The sequence below is a fragment of the Urtica dioica genome, chromosome 8 (genome assembly GCF_054948205.1).
Source record: "Urtica dioica subsp. dioica isolate 48M chromosome 8, U.dioica_male_clone48M_v1_H2, whole genome shotgun sequence".
Lineage (NCBI taxonomy): Eukaryota > Viridiplantae > Streptophyta > Magnoliopsida > Rosales > Urticaceae > Urtica > Urtica dioica.
This window is the reverse complement of record NC_142763.1, coordinates 27,393,066-27,414,014: the sequence shown is the minus strand read 5'-3', so window position 1 is coordinate 27,414,014 and position 20,949 is coordinate 27,393,066. Positions and strand designations below refer to the sequence as shown.

The 20,949-nt window shown below is 37.9% G+C and overlaps 2 protein-coding genes across 2 annotated transcripts; both read left to right on the top strand.

Moving 5' to 3' along the window:
* Positions 1-3,469: 3,469 nt before the first annotated feature.
* Positions 3,470-5,998, top strand: LOC149388804 (putative acetyltransferase At3g50280). Its single transcript, XM_089622513.1, has 2 exons — positions 3,470-4,358; positions 5,413-5,998. The coding sequence occupies exons 1-2, from the start codon at positions 3,533-3,535 to the stop codon at positions 5,985-5,987; spliced, it is 1,401 nt and encodes a 466-aa protein (XP_089478639.1). The 5' UTR covers positions 3,470-3,532; the 3' UTR covers positions 5,988-5,998.
* Positions 5,999-10,403: 4,405 nt separating this feature from the next.
* Positions 10,404-10,916, top strand: LOC149388803 (uncharacterized). Its single transcript, XM_089622512.1, has one exon. It carries the CDS (start codon positions 10,404-10,406, stop codon positions 10,914-10,916), a length of 513 nt encoding a protein of 170 aa, XP_089478638.1.
* Positions 10,917-20,949: the final 10,033 nt, after the last annotated feature.

Genomic DNA, 20,949 nt, shown 5'->3' with positions numbered 1-20,949 from the left:
ATTCATAACAAAGTTTATTTATGGTTTACTTACGCAATCAATTGCTTTGTTTCACATCCTATCATACGATTCATAATTGAATTAAGATTCAGTTGTTAACGTACGCTTTGTTGATTTGTATATTATTGGTTACACAGATACCATCATATATAAAGAAATAGAGGTTGTTTTACAGTGCAGAATTTGGCAGTTGTCCACCTTTTTTTTTTAGATATCATCAGATCTTTTTTATGTTGCTCAAAATATATGTATCATCATATAATACATCGAGAAACAAAACGTTCATCTGGCAATATACCAGTGATCCCGCTCCGATAGCTCCGAATTAGATACATATGCATAGTGATAAGCTACGAAGACTTTCTTGAATTAATTTTACATCACCGTTCGCGTCCACAGCTCTGTGCTCTCTCTCTCAAAACCCATTAAGAAACAACTCTCGATCTCTCTCTCCACACACACATTTAATCAGTAAATCACACCCAATTATGATCCATATCATCACGACGCTACCATTCGACCGACTAAGATGAATTCAGTGGTACTAAAATAGATTTTAGCACCAGAATACGAAAAGTGTATAAATTAATTAATGAAACTTTACTTATGACTTAAAAATAAAAAACCCGAAATAATATAAAATCAGTGCATATTAATGATAACTAACAAAAAATTATTAACGATTTAAAGGTATAAAACTTGAAAATCATACAAAATCAGCGTCTATTCACGTTAATTAATAAATATGGAATTCATGAGGTGGTCCGTCCTTGTTCATCTGCGACTGCAAGCCTCCGACACAACGACCGAATCTCCGATTACCGCTGCAGTAGCAACCCCAATGCTGGCGAGGCGTCGCTCCACGATTGTCATGATATGATGGACGACTCACGACAACCGCAAGAGACAAGGAATTCTATAACTTTTTTTTAACAAAAATCTGGTTGTAAAAAAAAAAAAGAACAAAAACTCTCAAAAGAATAAAAATATTACATAAAAATGGAAAAACATCGTGTTGGAGCCCGAAACGGAGAATTTAACTAACATCATCAGACACTCGAGACTAGTCATGAGGTTGTTTTTGTTGGCTCGTTTTTACTAAAAAAAATTATTATTGATATGCAAAATTCCGACGTTTGTGTTCAACTACTACATCAGCGAGATCTTAAAATTAGAGGTATTTAAAATTAAGGGCCGGCTAAACAATTAGCCAAAATAACACTCATACTTTAAAATTATAGCCTAACTTTTTATATATTTAGGAAAATTGCCAATTTATCATGACAACATTTCAATATTCCAATAATACCCTTAGGTTAATATTATTAACTATCATAGTAAATAATATCATCCATAACAAAAAAGAATAGTAAATCTAATTAACAATAACAAAAACTACAGTAAATCTTATTTGTCGTAACAAGAATAACAGTAAATCTTATTTACCGTAACAAGAACAATAGTAAATCTTATTTACCGTAACAAGAAAACAATAAATCTTATTTACCGTAACAAGAACAAAAGTAAATCTTATTTACCGTAACAAGAACAAAAGTAAATCTTATTTACCGTAACAAGAACAATAATAAGTCTTATTTACCATAACAAGAACAATAGTAAATACGATTAACCATAAGAAGAACAATAGTAAATACGATTAACCATAACAAGAACAATAGTAAATACGATTAACCATAACAATTTTTAGTTGATCTAACAAGAAAAATATCAAAGATGAGGACTAGTTAATCTAACAGTAAATACGATTTATTAATTATATCCGTGAATAATCGATGACAGTAAATCCGACAGTAAATCATATTAACCATTGAGTAAATCATTCCTTATAAATTATTAACCATCCCAATACAACCATTGAAGAACCTTGCTCTTCTCCAGACTCGTTGCTATAAATGGGTGAGTCGACTCGGTTCAGCCGAGCCCTAGACGACTCGAAAGCCGTCGCGCTCACAGGGAAGATCATGGTGGTTCTGGCGGCGACTCGGAGAAGAAGAAGAAGAAGAAGCCGACTCGGTGCCGAGCCGGATTCGCCGGAGCCGTCGTCGTCGGCGATTCGTCTTCGCGCCGGGACAGGATCCAAGCGCCGCCGCCGCGGCGCTCCACCAAGGCCCCGATTCTTCCGTGCTCCGATCCCTTCCAGCCCTAGTTTTTCGCGCGGAGGATTTCAGCGACGGACTCGAATGCGCGGTTTGCCTGTCGGAGCTCGCCGACGGCGAGCGAGCCAGGCTTCTGCCGAAATGCAACCACGGATTCCACATGGATTGCATCGACATGGAAACCCCCTTCCCTTCCGATTCCCCATCTTGCTTCGGTTGGTTCAACTTCTCCGGAGACTCCATCGGAATTTCGAAATTCCTCATGAGAGATATCCGATACTCAGCGTTCCACAGCGTATACCTAAAATCATTTCCCAAAAAAGATTCTATTTATCTTGCGAACCAATACAAAGTACAGAAAACCAAGATTCAATCTCGCCCTACCCGGTGATGATGGACGAGACGAGTAGGCGATCCAGAGGAGCTTTGGAGACGGTGACGGTGATCGAGAACTGATCGGAGGGAAGCAATCTGAGGCGGAGAAAGCCGTCGGAGAAGAATTGCATTTGGAGACCGTCAAGCAATCGAGATCTTGTTCTTTGGTGCGTTCTTTGTCAGTGTGAATTTGGGGTAGGGATATTTTGGGAATTCTAAGTAACGTGGGCTATTCCTCTAAATAAAATAATAGTCTGGCTAGTATTTTAAACTCTCATTTATAAACCGGCTATATGCTAACAAATCTCTAAAATTAAATTGAGTTTATTTTATTTATTTTAAAAATAAATATAATTAAGATATAAATAAAGCTATATTAGGCATACAAATAGATGACTGTACCTGTTATTTATTTAATGTTTTTTAAACTTAGATTAAAATTCTCCGGCTAAAATTCAATAAAGAAGTAGTCATTTTTTAATGAATAGAAAAAAGGTATGAGCACTACATGTCCACGTTTTTAAGATATCATCAGATTTTTTGTTGTTGCTCAAAAGATATCAACAGATTTTTTTGTTGTTGCTCAAAAGATATCATCAGATTATATATCGAGAAACAAAACGTTCATCTGGCAAGATACCAGTGGATCCCGCTCTGATAATATTTATATGCATATTGCATAGTGGTAAGCTACGAATGCATTCTCGAATTTTAAATTTCTGTTTAATATGTTTCTTATTTTAATTTTATTACCAAAATAGAAAGAGAGTTTGTCAAAAACAAAACAAAATAAAAGTAGAAAAAGAAAGAGAGTAGCTAATAATTGGGCGTATGAGAGAGAGAACGTGTGGAGTTCGTTGCAGGATGGAGAGAACGTGGAACATATTAAACTCTCCTCAAGACAATAAAATCCATGCAAACCCTCGCTTACCGTTCACGTCCACTGCTCTCTCTCAAAACCCATTATAAAAAACAAATCTCTCTCTCTCTCTCTCTCTCTCTCTCTCTCTACGCATACAATATCTAAATCACACCCAATTATGATCCGTATCATCTCGACTAACACCATTCGACCGGAGCGATTGAATGGTGACGACGAAGATGAGTTCCGTGGCACTAAAATAGATTTAACACCATCAGAGCTTTGTATCCTTACCATGGCTTACGCTCAAAGAGGTCTCCTCTTCAACAAACCTCCGACTCAACCTACACTCACTTTAGTAAACCGCTTGAAAGACTCTTTTGCCCAAGCCCTAAGCATATATTACCCTCTCGCCGGCCGCCTCATTTCCGTCGACAACAACGACGATGACGACACGGTATCCTTCTTCATCGACTGCAACGGCGCCGGAGCCGAGTTCGTCCATGCCACCGCCGACGGAAAGGTCACGGCGGCGGACATCCTCGACCCGGTGGCCATTCCGGAAGAGCTGGTTCACTCCTTCTTCACCATGAACGGAGTTCTGAATCACGAAGCCGCAAATTCCGGCCTCCCGTTGCTTTCCGTGCAGGTCACCGAGCTCGCCGATGCAGTTTTCGTGGCGTGCACTATGAACCACTCCGTCGGCGATGGCACTTTCACATGGCGCTTCTTCAGAGCGTGGTCCGAGATCGCCCGCGCCTCCGGAGATGGGAACGAAGTGCTCGATCACTACTGCAAACGCCGGTTCTTCGGGCGGGGTTTCTTTGATGGCATCACCGATCTCCCGATTCGCATCCCGAAACGGTCCCTCATCGCCCCCGATGTCGGCAAGGATCCCCGCTTTGGGCAGCTCGAGAAAAGGATGCTCCACTTCAGCAAAGCCACAGTGGCAGAGCTGAAAGCGAGAGCCAACGCTGAGGTCCGATCCACCTCCACGGATGGAGGTACATGTTCGCTGAGCCCACCCAAACCTTTATTTTTTCTTCCTCCTGATATATTTATAAAATGGTAAAATGTTGATTTGAAGAAGAATTTGGAAGAAGAATAATTAATTGCTAAAAATGTGTGATATGATTTTTTTTATTATTATTATTATTATTCATTTACGATTAATGGATTGATTTGCAATTTTTTTTATTTGTTAATTTTTTTTATTAAATTACTCTGAAAACATGAGCTAAACTTGTAGTCATTATAAACTGTTAATTTCCTAGTGACTTATTTTAGTAACCTGCTATGTGAGCGTATGGCGCTAGAAAAGTTTTTCCCACCACTTGTTGTTTCTTTATTTCCTCTTGTACTTTTATAAGACCCTTTACCTCTCCAATTAAAATAAGACATTTCATCATTTTATTTAATTATCAATTTACATTTATTAAAAATAGATTAAAATAATTAAATTACTTTATTTTGATTGGAAGAACACTAAATGAGACATAATCTTTTTAATTTCGGATCGATTTTTTTAGTGGAACCACTCTCCAAACAGGATGTATTGAGGTATTTAGTCCGAATCTGAATAAAACTCATCATCTCAACTTTTTCATTTATTGTTGATTAAACTATATATGGATTGGAGCATGTAAGCATATATATATATATATATATATATATATATATATATATATATATATTGTTGTGGTATATGGGATAGTATATATTGTTGTGGTAGTATATTCTATATATTTCGCAGGTATCCAACCACAAATCATTCCCCCATGCTCTAATATAATTTAATAAGAGAAACATATTTTAATTGGTTTCGCCGCAATTCATTAGTAATTATTATGTTGTAAAGTGATAATTGATTTTTCTTGCATAAAAGGTTATATTTAAAGTGGTTTAAACCTTATAAACAATAAATTTCTAGGTGAACTACTTATACTCATCAAATATTAAATTAGTTCTTAGGTCTAAAAATATTCAAAATAATTTAAATTCTTATTTGTCTCTCTTGATTTTTTTTAATTTTTTTAATTTTAATTTTTATTTTTACAGCTTCGCTTCATGGCGAGATATCAACCCTCCAAGCACTACTAGGCCATCTTTGGGTATCAGTGACTCGGGCCCGACGCCTTGCCGTGAGTGAAGTCGTCACTTACATGGTGATGGTGGGGTTGAGGCAGCGAATGGGCTTAGCCGAGAGTATTCCAGATGAGTATCTCGGGAACCTTACGTGTACAGCTGTGGCAGAATCCACGGCTGGTGAGGTAGTTGGGGGAGGGCTTGGCACGGCGGCGCTGCTCATCAAAAGGGTTATAGCTACGAAGACGGTCTCAGAAGTGAGAAGTCACCTCAAGGAGTGGGCAGTGTGCCCAAAGTTGTATCACCTCGGATACCTTATTGGAAACCCAATACAGACCGGAGGCTCGCCGCGGTTCAATATCTACGGCTGCGACTTCGGGTGGGGAAGACCCGTCGCCTTGCGCAGCGGCCCCTGCTATAAGAGCGACGGGAAGTTCACTCTTTTTCCCGGCTCCGAACAAGGAAGCATCGACTGCGAGGCTTGCCTTTATGCGCACACCTTCCATGCCTTAGACTCCGATCCAAATTTTGTTCAGACCCTGGCCTAATTTCTCTAGCTACCTACAGTTACATGGCTTTCAAAACTGTCTATGTTGTTGTTAAGGAATTGTGTCTTCTCACTGCTATTTTTATTCTATAAGTATTCTTTTATTCCAAAAATACTTTGTTTTTATTATGTGTATTTCATATTATGACTCTATTTCAAGCTTTCATTTTTCCGACAAAAGAGTTCTTATTTTCAGTCTCATCATTGATTTTATAGAGAAGATTCGCAAAAACGAAGCAGAGTTCAAGTTTATGTAGTATATATTAAGTATAATATCAAAGAAAATTGTATTCATATCACTAGTACAAAAAACAGCATTGGGTGCGACTTTTTTCGCACCCAAAGGTCGAAAGTCGCACCCATTGATACCTTTAGGTGCGACTTTAGGTGCGACAAAGTCGCACCCGAAAGTTCGCACCTAAAGGTCATGGGTGCGACTAGTCGCACCCGAAGGTCATGATTTTTAGGTGCGACTTTTAGGTGCGGATATTCGCACCCATATTCGCACCCATAAGTCAGAAAAAAATGTGCGAAAAAGTCCGCGCGAAAGCCATTGGGTGCGACTAGTCGCACCCATAAATTTGGCGGGTAGGCCAACGGGTGCGACTAGTCGCACCCAAATTCATTCGCGCCAAGTCTTTGGGTGCGACTAGTCGCACCCAAATTCATTCGCGCCAAGTCTTTGGGTGCGACTAGTCGCACCCGTTGGCCTACCCGCCAAATTTATGGGTGCGACTAGTCGCACCCGATAGCTGTTTTTAAGTTTTTTTTATTTATTATTTAATATTTATTAATTAGAAATTCATTAATTACGAATTCTATAATTGTAATCAAATAACTAAATAGTTTATTAATTAGAAAATTCATTAATTAATATTTATAATCATAATAAAAACTAACCATTTGTTGTTCGATTACAATAATTATATAATGTACGACAAATAATTAAAATAAATGTTCATTCTTTTCCCTTTCCTTTTCCTCGGTTTGTAAACCAATCCTTGAACATTTTACTCCCTCTTCCGCCAAATCTTCCTCCAGAACTGCTGCTACCTCCTCGTCCACTTCCGCTCGTACGCTCACTGCCGCTCGTACGCTCTCGCTGGTAATCTGCTGAACCTGGCGGCATCGTCTGAGCATCTGCCATTGAAACTGATGGCGGCGTTGTCTGATGCATAGGATGCATCTGAGGCAAAGTATTCGAATGAAAACCCTTCGAGCATGCTTTATATATAAAGACTTTTAAATTTGGGTGCGACAAAGTCGCACCCAATGAAACCTTTGGGTGCGACATAGTCGCACCCAATGACCTGTGTCAGTGGTTTCGGGTGCGACTTTGTCGCACCCAATGACATTTTGTAAAAAAGGGGGAAGTTTTGGCCGCCGAAATTTTTTGGACATTTAGGTGCGACTTAGTCGCACCTATAACTTTGGGGACAGTATTGGGTGCGACTTAGTCGCACCCAATAGTAGTACCACACTATTGGGTGCGACTACTCGCACCCAAATTCAAAAATTTCCCGAAAAATTTTCAGCGCTTAATTGATTTTTGGGTCCGACTATTCGCACCTGAAAGTCTTTTTGGTGCGACTTTTAGGTGCGAATAGTCGCACCCAAAAGTCAACCGCACCGGAAAACTGTATTTGTAGTAGTGTATATTTAGCTCGTGGGGTATTCTAAACACGATTTTAAACGTTATGTATTGACAAAATTATATGTCCATCTAGAGATCGTTACATAATCTCCCCAAAATAATGTGTAATATTTGTACTTTTTGCCAAAATTATACCCCTCCTAATAGTCTTTCGTTTAAAAATCCATTCATGATTTTAAATTGTCACATGTGGTCACAAATGATCTATGAAACTTGTTGTAGACAGTTGTACATAAATGGCCACAAATGGCGTCAAAATGGTTGCATATGCACATGAATGAAGTCGTTCTTATTTATATTTATTTAAACTTGAATAATTAGGTAATTTGTAGTTCCGACTCAGCATGTATTGATAGATTGTGATGCTCCGTAATATTAATCAATGTCAATTTCTCGGTTACACATTAACAATCAGCATGTTTCACATTTGTAAAATGAGTTTTTGACTTAAGAGTTATAAAAGGTTAAGCTATATATAATCACTTAAATTTAAGTGAGCTTTGAGAAAACATTTAAATTAGTTCACAAGGTTAAACTTCTTGAATTTGACGTCCAATGCTGTATAATTAGGGCTTGAATTTGACGTACTGTAGAAATTTTAACGATGCTCCATGCAGTTTTCTCTCCGTACAGCTTTGGCGTTGACAGCATACTCTGAGTTTTTTTACCGTAAATTAATCTTAGTCTCTCGTCCCTCCGACTAGAGCTTGAGTGAGACTGGGGTCCTTACCAAGAGTTTCTTGATGTACCATCTTATGGGTTCACCTGGCTATCATGTCTTGACATACTCAGACGAAGGAGTTGACGAAGATATGGAGGGGGTTGTCGCGCAAACAACCTCCCTCTTGGCATCAGATTTTTCCTAGGAAGAGCTTTCGGCTACCAAACTTGGAAAACGCTTAGACCACCTACTGCTAGGGACGATTTTTTCTCGACGACCCTTTAGTAGAATCACAATCTTGGTTGTTTTCAAAACGGTTTGGAGGACTGTGGTCTATTGTGGAGATCAAAGTTGGGATTTTCCGTATCACCTTCACCCACCAGAAGGACCAGGAGACGTGTGATTGGGAGCTGCCCTTGGAAGATCAAAGGATCTCAATTCCTGCTAAAACCTTGGCTAGAAGATTCAACATTGGAAAAGGTACGGTGCCTGCCCTTTCTGGGTCCGTCTTTATGGATTGCTGCCGGGCGATGACACATGTGCAGAGTGTCCGCCGCTATATTCGAGGAAGTACTCAAGTGTAGAGGGAACCAAGGGGACTAGTCGATTCAAAGTGAAAGCCTATGTTCTCCGGCCATTATTTTGGGCTTCTTTTTGGATCGCACATTCCGCTCTTCAGTTCGGATACAAGTGAAGTGTGGGGGCTTTTGCTTCTGCTATGGCTTCCTAGGCCATAGCCATGGTGAATGCTCGAGGATGAGTAAAGCTCTGGTATAGAAGACGGGGTTTGACGCGCCGCCAATGTATGGGGATTGGATATACTCAAACTCCAAGATTGAAACCTGCTTCACTAACGGTGGGCGAGATCGTCTTCGGGTGAGAATCCATCTTCCAGAAGAGAAAGAACTGGAAGATTCTGAGACGGAGCAAGTCGCCATGGAAGTGTCGTCGGGGAAGTTGGTAAAAAAAAGGACATTTACCGATTCCAATCCCACGCCGATGCAGACTTGTCTTCTTGTGCCTGGGGTTGCTACTCTTGAGAAGGGGACAACGTTTGCAGGTGGTCAATAAAGAGGGCATGGGGTTGCGTCTCATGTTTCTGGTGCCTAAACAATGGGTTTTTCCGCTTTTGGGAGTGAGGTTAGGTCCGATTTTCAGGGGAAAGGAAAATCAAGCTTTCACAGACCTAATTTGAGAGATGGAACAGTGTCAGAGGCAAAGAGCTTGAAGAAGACCGCTAACTCTAATATGAGGGGTGTAGGCAAAGTGTCACGTGAAGAAGGCCTTTTGGTTTTTTTTTCCTACTGTGCTTGGTCGATTTAAAGCCCACCAGACCCCTATTTTGCCAAAGAACCACGTGGAGAATGTGTTTAGGACTCCTGGCTTGGTCATGTTGGGCTCTCAATTGCTAATCTTGACCCAAACACTTTAGCGGGCTTGTATGCCACTTTCAAAACCTTCTTTGGCTCGTTCTCTTCGGGGTTCAACGTGGCAAAGAAGCGTTCTAGGATTTGAAGACTCGAAGGTCGTGAATGAGGTTTTGTGGGAGAAAAAGACGGATGATTGTGCTTGTTAAAAAGAAGGAATAGTAACCGCCATCTACCTATGGTCATTCCGATCGAACCCCAAGCTAGCGAATCAAAGATTTTTGTTGACGTTCCTATTATTGGCCGAGGTTATTCTCAGTTGGGAGATGTTCCTTGGTTTGTTCCACCACTCATATCTGTGCCCTCGTCGGAGATGGGCAACTGGGTCCGATGTTAGGTGTGGTGTGGAACGTCGAAGGGATTGGCAACCCTAGGACGTCAAATGCCCTCCAATCCTGTATCACGAATCATGACCCAATTTTTTCTCGAGATCAAGAATCTTTGAAGCGTCAAGCGAAGAGACTCCGATTGAATATGGGATTCGAGGATCTCTTTCACATGGAGACATATGGCCACTGAAGAGGTCACCTTGGAAAGACGTGACCGGTGTGTCGCAAAAGTAATGCTTGTACTCTCAGCATACCGGGATATCAATGCCAACTTTCTTAGTATTGCAGTTAATTCCGATATTTTTCACGGGAACGTCAGTCCACTACCTTGAATTTTGGAACTCAGATGTGGAACTACCTTCATGCCCTCAAGGAGAATGTGGAATTGGATCCGGGAACTAGGACTCTAGGTGGGAGGCGTAGCCACCACTTTATGTTTGAGGAGGCGTGGTGCGAGGATGAGATGTGTGGGAAGATCGTGGCAGAGACTTTGGGTCCTGATTTGCCTATGGCCTTGTCGGGGTGCTCTAAAGCTCTCACTTTGTGGGGCCAAAGGAAATTTCGGGAATTGAAGAAGGAGATGGGCCGGATTCGGAGAGTGCTTAACACGCTTAACTCGTCACGATCCTCTTTCAACCCGGAGGCATTTCGAAGAGAAGAAAGGAAGTTGAATGTCCTATTGGACAAGGAGAATAACTATTGGTGGCAAAAGAGTCGGATCGAGTGGCTTAAGAGCGGCGACCGCAACAAGAATTTCTTTCACTGGAATGTGTCTATTAGAGGGAGGAAGAACCGTATTCTCGGGCTCTATGATTGTCATGCCCCGGGAAATTATGGTGTGATCATTGGCTTTGATTAGACACTAATAAAATTTACATAACTATCCCACGGTGCATACTCATTTATTTACTTTACAAGTTCAAAAATAAACGAAAACATAAATAAACTTTTACAAATTAGGTACTTCAGAATGTCTCTTTCTTGCGTTTTTCCTCTGTTTTTTCTTTGCTTCTCTCTCTCTCTCATACGAATGAGGAAGAAGGAAGGTAGCAAGGGTTTTATATGAACAATCATTCAATAATTGCTCATTAAATCCCTCCACATTTTCACTTATGGCCCAAATTCAAATTTCCTTCCAATTAGTTCCTCAAAATTAGTTGCAAATGGTTCCTTTAAAAAAATAGATTCATATTCAATCCATAATTAAATTGAGAGAACACGTGAAACAAAGAAAAAACAGAGGAAAAACGCAAGAAAGAGACATTCTGAAGTGCCTAACTTATCAACTACAGTTAGCGGATGAGTCTAACTAGAAAAAATAATACCAGAGCTGGTTCGGGATGTGATAGCTTGGTATCAGAGCAAGGTGCACTAGTCAAGAAAACCTTCTTTTGGAAAGCATCCTCACACTCGTGATCCTTTGAAAAACTAAACTTTTGAAAAATATATCTTTAATGCGGAAAAGTAAAAATACATATGCGGAAAACATTTGAAACGTTTGCCTAGTGAAACGTCTCCTTATATAAGAACGAATTTTTGTTTTTCAAAGGATCACAAGTGTGAGGATGCTTTCCAAAAGCTGAAGGTTTGTTTGACTAGTGCACCTTGCTCTGATACCAACTTATCACACTCCACTTTTCCGGGGCGTGCACGTGACAAGAATATTACTATTATAAAGTGTAGTATTATTTCAAAAAATCTTTTTACTCAAGCCAATACTATAGCACATACTGGGCATCAGGCTCACCCCTACTTTTCTTTAAAAAAAATTATAACCAGGATACAGGAAGAAGGGTTAGGACGACTTAGGAGTTTCGCGTCGTCACATGTTTTGAAAGCTTTGTTTAGTTTCTTTAGAAAGTGTATGTAACTAAGTGTTTAGTTTGTAAAAGTTTGTTTATGTTTTCGTTTATCTTTGGACTTGTAAAGTAAATCACTGAGTATGCATCGTGGGATAGTTTTGTAAAGTTAATTAGTTTTTTTATTTATTTTATAGTCAATAATCTCACCCCACTTTCCTGGGGCATGACAATGATGGCGAGGGGAAGGGGTGATGGATTTTCAGGGCATGAAAGGTATCCTATCCTATTATTTTGAGGATATGTTTGCATCTTCCTTTCCTTCTATTGCTGCTATTGATGAGGTTGTGAGATGTTTAGAACCTTGCATTTCGGAGGCCTCTAATCTTGGGCTCTTGGAGAGCTTCTCGTAGGATGAGGTCCGAAAAACGGTGTTCGACATCAACCCTCGCAAAGCTCCCGGGTTGGATGGTTTTTCCGGTCTTTTCTTTCATCGGTATTGGGGCACGGTGGGGGAAGCCGTCACCAAGGTATGCTTGGGGATCTTGAACGAGAAGAAAATCTTTGGGAACCTCAACGAGACAGTGATCACACTCATTCCAAGACAAAAGATCCGGTGAGGATGAAGGATTCCGGGCTATTAGCCTTTGCAACATGGTGTACAAGATCAAGATCATCTCCAAGTGCATCGCGACTCGCTTGAGATCCACTATGGATAAGGTGATCCCCGAGAACCAAAGTGCCTTCATGAGAGGGCGCCAAATCTTTGACAACGTCATTACTGGAGTGGAAGGAGCCCATACCATGAGGCAAGGCTAGTTCGGGAATGGTTGGTGTGGAGCTTTGAAGATTGACATGTCTAAGGCTTATGACCACATTGAGTAGAATTTTCTCGAGGCTATCATGCTCCATCTTGACTATGATGATGCTTGGGTCGAGCTTATCATAAGGTGCGTCCGGTCGATGAGTTTTAGTTTCAACATCAACGGTAGAGTTTCGGGACACCTCATTCATCTCTATGGTCTTTGCCAATGGGATCCTCTATCTCATTTCCTCGTCTTATTTTGTTCTCAAGGTCTCTAGCCTCTTTTCCCTAGAGCAGAGCTTGAGGTTTCCGAACCCAGGAATTTATGTCACACACCTCTTCTTCGCCGATGATAGTCTCGTGTTCTTTGAAGCCACTCCGGAAAAGATTCAAGAGGTTAAGCAGTACTTGGAGTTGTACACCTCCGCGCCTGGGCATAAGTGGTGAACTTTGATAAATCGGAGGTGTGATTTGGCTCCGATATTGATGTTGTCAATGGTGCCCACAAGAAGAGTTGTAGTATTTATTTTGTACATTTGATGTAATAAAGTCTCATGAAGACTCTTGCTTGTAATTGCTTATTCATTAATAAAAGGTTGAAACGTTCATTCATTCCTCCTTGTCTGAAGCTTTATGATAAAACATTAGTCTTCAGTCCATAAACAAACTTAACAACTTACGAAGAGACAAATGTAGATTTGCATGAACAAACTCTTCGTAGTTTGCTTAAAACGATATATTCGCAATCTAAGGGTCAAAGGACTATTGACCCCAGTACGATTGTTAGAAGAATATATGATGTCTGGTTATGGGGCATTGAGAGTTGGAGACTCTATAGTTCTTCTAGGTATCTTCCGAAGGTACTGAATAGACCAGTGCACTTCTAGAGACAAGATAAGAACAAACCATTTAACCTCTTATGTCTCGACACTACGTATGAATTGCATCGTGCTTACCTTAATCCTGAAATGAGACATGCCATTTCACAGCTTACGTATTCTCATTTGAGAAAGTCAGAGTTCGGACTCACCATGTGATTCCGAACAGGGCCTATTGGTGAAGTACTAAGTTGTGAGAATGTCATGAGTAACTTTGTGAAGTTCTCATAGATATGGAATTTATGTACAAGAATGCTGAAATGCAATGTATATCACATCATGCTTTGTTCCTTGGAATGTGAATAAATGAACTGGCCAGTGTCCAAATTGAGTCTTGACTCTTTTGGATGAAACAATGTGACTTGTTAGCTCTTCGTCAATACATCGTTTATAACTTATTCACAAGCGACAAAGGAGTTGAGGAAATAACAGCTAGAAGGGTAAAATGGTAATTTTGTAAATCCCGACTAGCTGATGATATTCATGAAGGGTAAACACTGATAATATTCCGTGGATCCACTCATCACAATTAGGTTGAATTCTTGAGTAGAAAATAAATTCATTTGAACCGAGAGATTTTCAGTGTCAACTCTTTAGTGGAGTCAGTTGACATTAAGCTAAACTTGGAAAAGGTTTGTGAACTTTTGAGTCCAAGTATTTAGCTCAAGCTTTCTCATTTGGATCCATGAGGTCACTGTCACGAATCACATCGAGTAGGAATAGTTAAACTAGAAACTAAGTCAAAACAAAAACGAGACAAGTTTTACAAAAATTGTCGAAATGGTATTTTTGTCCTTTTGGACATAGGATGAAACGAATGTCAATAAATTTTTTGACAAGGTCATTTGATGACTCAATAACACTCGGCCATGACATGATCATTGGGCCTTGTGGATTAATTTCATTTCATAAGAATTTTATTGAAAATTCTTAATGGGCATTTCTCATGTTGTCATGAACAAGTGAAGAAGCTTCTAGAAGCTCCTTCTAGAGAGTATTTGGCCGCCCAACACAAAGAAAGAAAGGGAGATTTTTTTGTGTATAAATGTATGAAGATACTTGCCAAAAGAAAAAGAGGAACAAATCTCCTCTAAGAGGAATAAAGGAATTCGGCCAAGTAGAGTCAAAGGGAGAAGCCAAACAAAAGAGGAAACAAATCCAAGGCTTCTAGAAGCCCCCTCTTGGCCGTGTGACTCATGAAGGAAAAGAGGAAATTGGCTCATGAATATGTGATATTCTATAGAAGAGGAAACTACCTTATTGAAGGTGAGACCTCTCCTATAAATATGAGCCCCATTCTTCACATTTTATTCATCCAAGTTTTAGAGATTTGAGAGACTCTCTCTCTAGAACATTGGCCGACTCCTCTCTCTCTCTCTCTAGTCAATTTCGTTTTTGGTTTTGGCACCTAGGTCCTCATTTGACCTAGTGTTTTAGCTCTTCGACTTCGTGACTTGTTCTTAAATCGTAGTGTTTAAAAGTGCCCACACACTAATTCCTTTTTCTCTCGAGTGATTTAGTGATAGAAACTTTCGTGGTTGCTCGAGTTGCCGAGGAAGGAAGAGAGACGTGCTGCGAGGGGAGACGAACGTTGCAACCTTTTCCAAAAGCTTCTCAACGTTCAAGCTTCTAAGAAGGTTAGAAATGTTTATGCTCATAGTAGGTTTTATTTACATGTACTTGCTCTTTGTCTAGGTTAGTAAAAAAAATTTACTTGTCAAAAAGAAAATTTTTAAATTCCGCCGCTTACCCGAAGCGTTAAACTTTTTCTTAAACCCTAAATCAATTTCAACAATTGACGACTTCGAATGGGAGGAAACGACCCAAATCCTCAGTGCACGCATCATCGAAAATCATGAGTGTCATTTGGATCTTCCGACGGCGATAGGGATAAGCAAGGCAGATGTGTTCAGTTATATAAGGGAGCAAGTTTGGAAGAAGGTTAAAGGGTGGAAAAATGGTATTTCTTCTCCGTGACCAGGAAATAAGTCATCCTTAAAGCTGTTATCCAAGCTAATTCGAGCTATGTTATGCCTTGCTTTAAGCTCCCTAAAGGGATTATCACCGATCTTCACCGAATGGCAGCTTAATTTTGGTGGGTAAACGATTCGGAGAAATGAGCCGTTTATCGGGGTAGTTGGGACAAAGTGTGTTTGCGGAAGTCTCATGGAGGTCTTGGGTTCTGGAACTTGGAGTGATCCGTTTCCCCTCCTCTATGGCCTCTCGGGTCCTTAAAGAAAGCTATTTCCCGTTGATGGATGTTTTTTAGGCTCTTCTTCAGAGTAGTGCGTCGAGCTTTTTGAAGGGCTTCATTTGGGACCAAGAGGTGCTGAATAGAGGCTCAAGATGGCGTATTGGATCCAAGACAAAGAAGAATGCTCTAGAAGATAGATGGATTCCCCGCCCTTTCGAGTTCGTGGTTCGAGATAAGACCCGCATTCCCATGGGAACTCTTGTGACGGATTTCAAGTATCCCAATGGGGATTGAAACCGCGGCCCTCGTGGAGTGAAATGACTATTTTGTTTCATTCCTAGATCGTGTAATGTCATAGCTTGTTAGCTAAAATGTTGATGTTAATGTGGTGTGAAATGAATGTTTCCCACTGGAGATTAGGAACTTATTATGGCTGATATGCCTAATCTATAGGTCATCTGTGACCTCTTTTCATTAAAAAAAAAAAAAAAAAAAAAAGAAAAAAAAAAGAAAAGAAGATGGTCGAGATATTTAAGGAATAATATAAATTATTCTACAAATTTGATTTGCTAGATAAAATCTTTTTAAATAAATGAGAATATTAACTAATATATATATATATATATATATATATATATATATATATATATATATATACACACACACACATAAACACACACACGAATGTTTTATTTTATTTCAACTAAGGGAATTAACAATAATAATTCTATTGTATTCTAAGTATACGAATAATAACAAATAAATAAATTGGTTGCATGGATGTTTGATTTTTCCATACACTTTTGGAATCCAAATTTCTCTCTCTAGAAATATTTCTCATGAAAACCTCATTCGAGACGTTCAACGAGTTTCTCGTTGATTTAATTAAGAAAAAAATAGTTTGTCCACCCTGTTTTTCTGATTCGTCTAGAGAGCCGTTTGAGAAACTAAGATATCGATAAGAGAGTGATAACTAGATTGGTCTAATGGTAATCTCACACATACTTCGACAAAGAGGTCCTGAGTTCGGATCCCCTAAGCTGCAGAGCCCCTTATAATTTATTCTAAATTATGTGATTTTGGCTGATTATGTCACTTGCACTTTACGCAGCTAATATATTATGTAATTGGGTAATTTAGCAAAATAACCAACTTAAACGTTGAGAATTTACCAAACCTTGGCTGTTTAGCAATATCAAACGTTTAAGTTGGCTATTTTTCTAATTTTTTGTATGTAATTTTGGTCAATAATGTCACTTCTCCAAAAATAAAAATAAAATGTCGATACGAAAAAAGAAGAAAACTAAGCAATGAGTTTATGTAGTTGGCACGTATTACGAACATTAAGATTACAAACATGAAAAATTAAAACAATTATGAAAGTGTTTCAACATTCTTATAAAATTAGGAAAATAGCCAAATTCAAACGTTTGATATAGCTAAATAGTCAACGTTTGGTAAATCGTAGGTAAATAACTATTTTCATATATTTACAGACGTAAATCTTAGATAAATAGCCACCTCCATATATTAGGTCACGTTATTATTTACGGTTATTTAACTAAGATTTACCAAATGTTGGCTATTTAGGAATGTCAAACGTTTAAGTCGACTATTTTTTTTTTTTTAATTTTCTGTAAAATTATTTATGTGACACGCTATGGTCATTAATATAGTATTACTAATCATAGGACTCCTTATCCCACATAATTCGATTTGTTATTATTTTAAATGTGATATATTGTGATTCCTTTCCGTGCTTGATAATTAGAGTTGGATTTAATCCGAAGGTGAATCCAAAAACAAGTAATCATATAAGTGAAGAGTCTAGTCAACTAGACCCGCCTCTGGCCTAGACGAATTAAGGTCTACTGATCAACGAAGTGTCGGATGAACTAATTTTCCAACTGCTAGAGAAAGTATAAACGTCCAATGCACTAGGGGAGGGGCTGGCCAAAAATCCAAGTGTGGAAGAAGGCAATTTTGTGTTTATAACCCTAAGCCAATTATTTATAACTTTTTAGCTTACCCAAAATAGAGTATGCACTTGCTTGATTTTATTTGATCTTATTCTATTTAATATGAGATATTTATACTGTAAATAGAATAAATCAAATACCTTCACGATATTTTAATAAGAGATTTGTAACTAACTAGGCCACTTTAAACATGTGATTTTGGATCTAGTCTGTGTTTGACAATTTTTAGGGATATAGCCAAATGACTTATGTGGCAATAATTAAGGTCTGATTTGCCCTTATTTATTAATAAATTCGTCACTTTCTCTCACCTATTTTTTTCAAATAATTTTTTCTGCATCAAAACTTCAAAAATTCGTATATTTCTCATACGAACTCGAAATTGAGTAATTTCAAATCCTACAAATTCGTGGCGTCGAGATCTTAAAAAATAGACCCAATGTGTTTGATGAAAAATTATGTTTAATGCATCATATTTACATTTCCATTTTTTTTTATAATTTCAAAAAATTTCCGTTATTTCCATATTTAAGGTAGATTTTTCTACATCTATGGTATTAAACATTATTTTTCATCAAACACAATGGATCTATTTTTGAAGATCTCGGCGTCACGAATCCGTAGGATTTGGAATCACTCAATTTCGAGTTCATAAGACCTTATTTATTGCCACATAATCATGTTGGCTATTTCCCTAACAGTTGTGAAACATTGGCTAAAAACAAATTTCATAGTTTCATTTTGGCTATTTCGCTACAATGCCCTTTTAATAAATAAAATATTCAGATCATATCTTATATTTATTTACTTCACATATTAGAATATATTATTAAGGTAACTTAATAATATAAAATATCTTCATGATATTATCATTAAATAATATAATTATTATTATTTATTTCTCACAGTAAGATATACTTTTAATAGTAGAGAATATCTCTGTGATACTCTCATAAATAATTAATATATTAAATATTCACCAAATCGGATCATATATATAATATAATATTTATTTTCTATTTGAGAAAAGTCTCAATCGAATTAGGCTTTAATCAAACAAATCCAAGTCCCTTTTACTATGTTGCACACACCTATCACAAGCTTTATTAGGCTTTGTGTGCTGATTTAAATTGTTCTTTTCAGACCCATTTATATATGAGTGATATTCCGAAATTACTTAAGAAATAATAACTTACTTGTAAAATAATTTATTATGAATGTGAAAGATATTGCAACCAAGTTGTAGTAGTTAGTATGTGGTCAAATTCACATTTACTACAAGAGTATTCTAACTCATTTTACCAGAATCGACTCGGAGACTATGGACCTAATAACTCAAAACTAGATTAACACGAACAAAACGTAGACATTGTTACCTCTCATCTTTCATTTCATCAAACCTTGGTGATATTCCACTGAAATTTCAAGACTGGACCTCTTGAAGTTATCATAATTATATTTACATGATCCTTAAAGATAAGTGTCGATTTATATAGCTAGTTTGTAAGTATCTACCTTATGGGTTCAACTCGTGATACGAATGGTCAAATATACAGTTATACCCTCGAGTTACTTATGAGCCCTGAGTTCCACTAATTTACTAGAGAAAGATTACCCAGTTGCTTATAGCACAAAGGTTCGACAATCTATCGATTCTGGATTTAGCCATCAAATGAGCGAACTCTCTATACTAAAAGCTAGATTCCATTTTTGATGTTTCTCTTCCATCCTTGATTATACCTCGGTCTCCCAAAACATAACTATATATATGCATTATTGTAGCTGTGAACGAATGAATCAAAGAGCCGAGTTTATAACCATGATATCCAAGACCACCTCGGGATTTAGGTTGATGCACATCGTGACCATCGTTTGTGATAGCGATAAGTCTCATCGTAACGGTCACTTAAACAATGTACCTAACGGATATCTGTCCAGGTCGTGTATGGTATCCCATATAGAATGCTCCCACTTGTCAGTACTAATCTACAACGAGTTGCATATGTGTTATACTTGTCTAGCTACCCATGCATATATAGGCATATCACTAACCAGTTTAAGCACTCCACCCGAGACTTATATTTTTCTCACACCATATGTAGATATATAATCTCGGTTAATGTAGAGAGCTACATATAAGTCGAATGTTATTGCTTATTAATGTTTACAATTAATCTTTTCTATCATTGGTTAAGACTTTATATTTTTGTTTAATAGTATCTCTAAGTAATTACGATAATACCCTTGAGGGTAATTACTATTATACTCTTTTGTGGGCAACATTCTCAACATTCTCAACATTATAAAAGACAAGAATTTGTTTAAAGAGAGGTTTTGATTTTTTTTTTTTTTTTTTTGTTGTGTAAAATAGTAAATAAATATTTCTTTTATTAAGGATAGTATTTGCAATATAGTATATTTTTAGGGGAAATATTTGTCATTTATATTAAACGGAAGAGAGATGTATGATATTTCTGAAAACTGAAGAAATAAATTGCGTATTCGATTAAACATATGAGATATCGTTGGGATTTTCCCTTTTTGTATGAATATATACAAATAAACATTATCTTAAGGGCCGTTGATTACAGTTCCTCTCTCGTTTTTTATATGAATATTTACAAATAAATATTATCTTAGGTCTTGTTTGATTGGAAAGATTAATGGAGAATGAATGGATTTTTTTTACGAAAGAAAATAATGGAAAAGAAAAGAAAGTATTAGATAAATTCTTAAGTATGTTTGGTGTAAAGGAAAAAATGAGAGATGGATGGGTTGTTCAGAGGATATATTTGTAAAAAGAAAAAAAAATTATGATGTGATTTTGGTCCACGTTTGTCGTGGGTGATTTCTCTTTGATATATGATTTGTTACGATTTCAATCTGGTTTTGATGCGCAGTCTGACTTCATTGTTTTCATCATGTGATTTTGGTCGACGTGCGTCGTGGGTGATTTCTCTTTGATACGATTCGATACGATTTCATTCTGGTTTTGTCTTTCTTTACTCAGTCAGTTTGTTTTCTTACGGGTCGTGGCATATTATTCTTGCACTCACATCACATATTTCACCTGGAAGCTAGAGGCCCTTGAATGAAAAATTAGAAAAGAAATCACAACACCTCTCACAAAGTCCTTATTCGCAAACCAAAAAACTTCAAACAAAGATATAGAAAGAAGAGGAGAGAATAAGAGGAAGAGGTAAAATGAGTAATTCCACAATCTCTAATCAAGAAAAT

What these genes read in the sequence shown, in the direction of transcription:
- LOC149388804 (XM_089622513.1), top strand. Translation starts at nt 3,533, where the DNA reads ATGATCCGTATCATCTCGACTAACACCATTCGACCGGAGCGATTGAAT. An exon ending in ATCCACCTCCACGGATGGAG is followed by an intron (nt 4,359 to 5,412) that starts GTACATGTTCGC and finishes TTATTTTTACAG; the next exon opens with CTTCGCTTCATGGCGAGATA.
- LOC149388803 (XM_089622512.1), top strand. Translation starts at nt 10,404, where the DNA reads ATGTGGAACTACCTTCATGCCCTCAAGGAGAATGTGGAATTGGATCCG.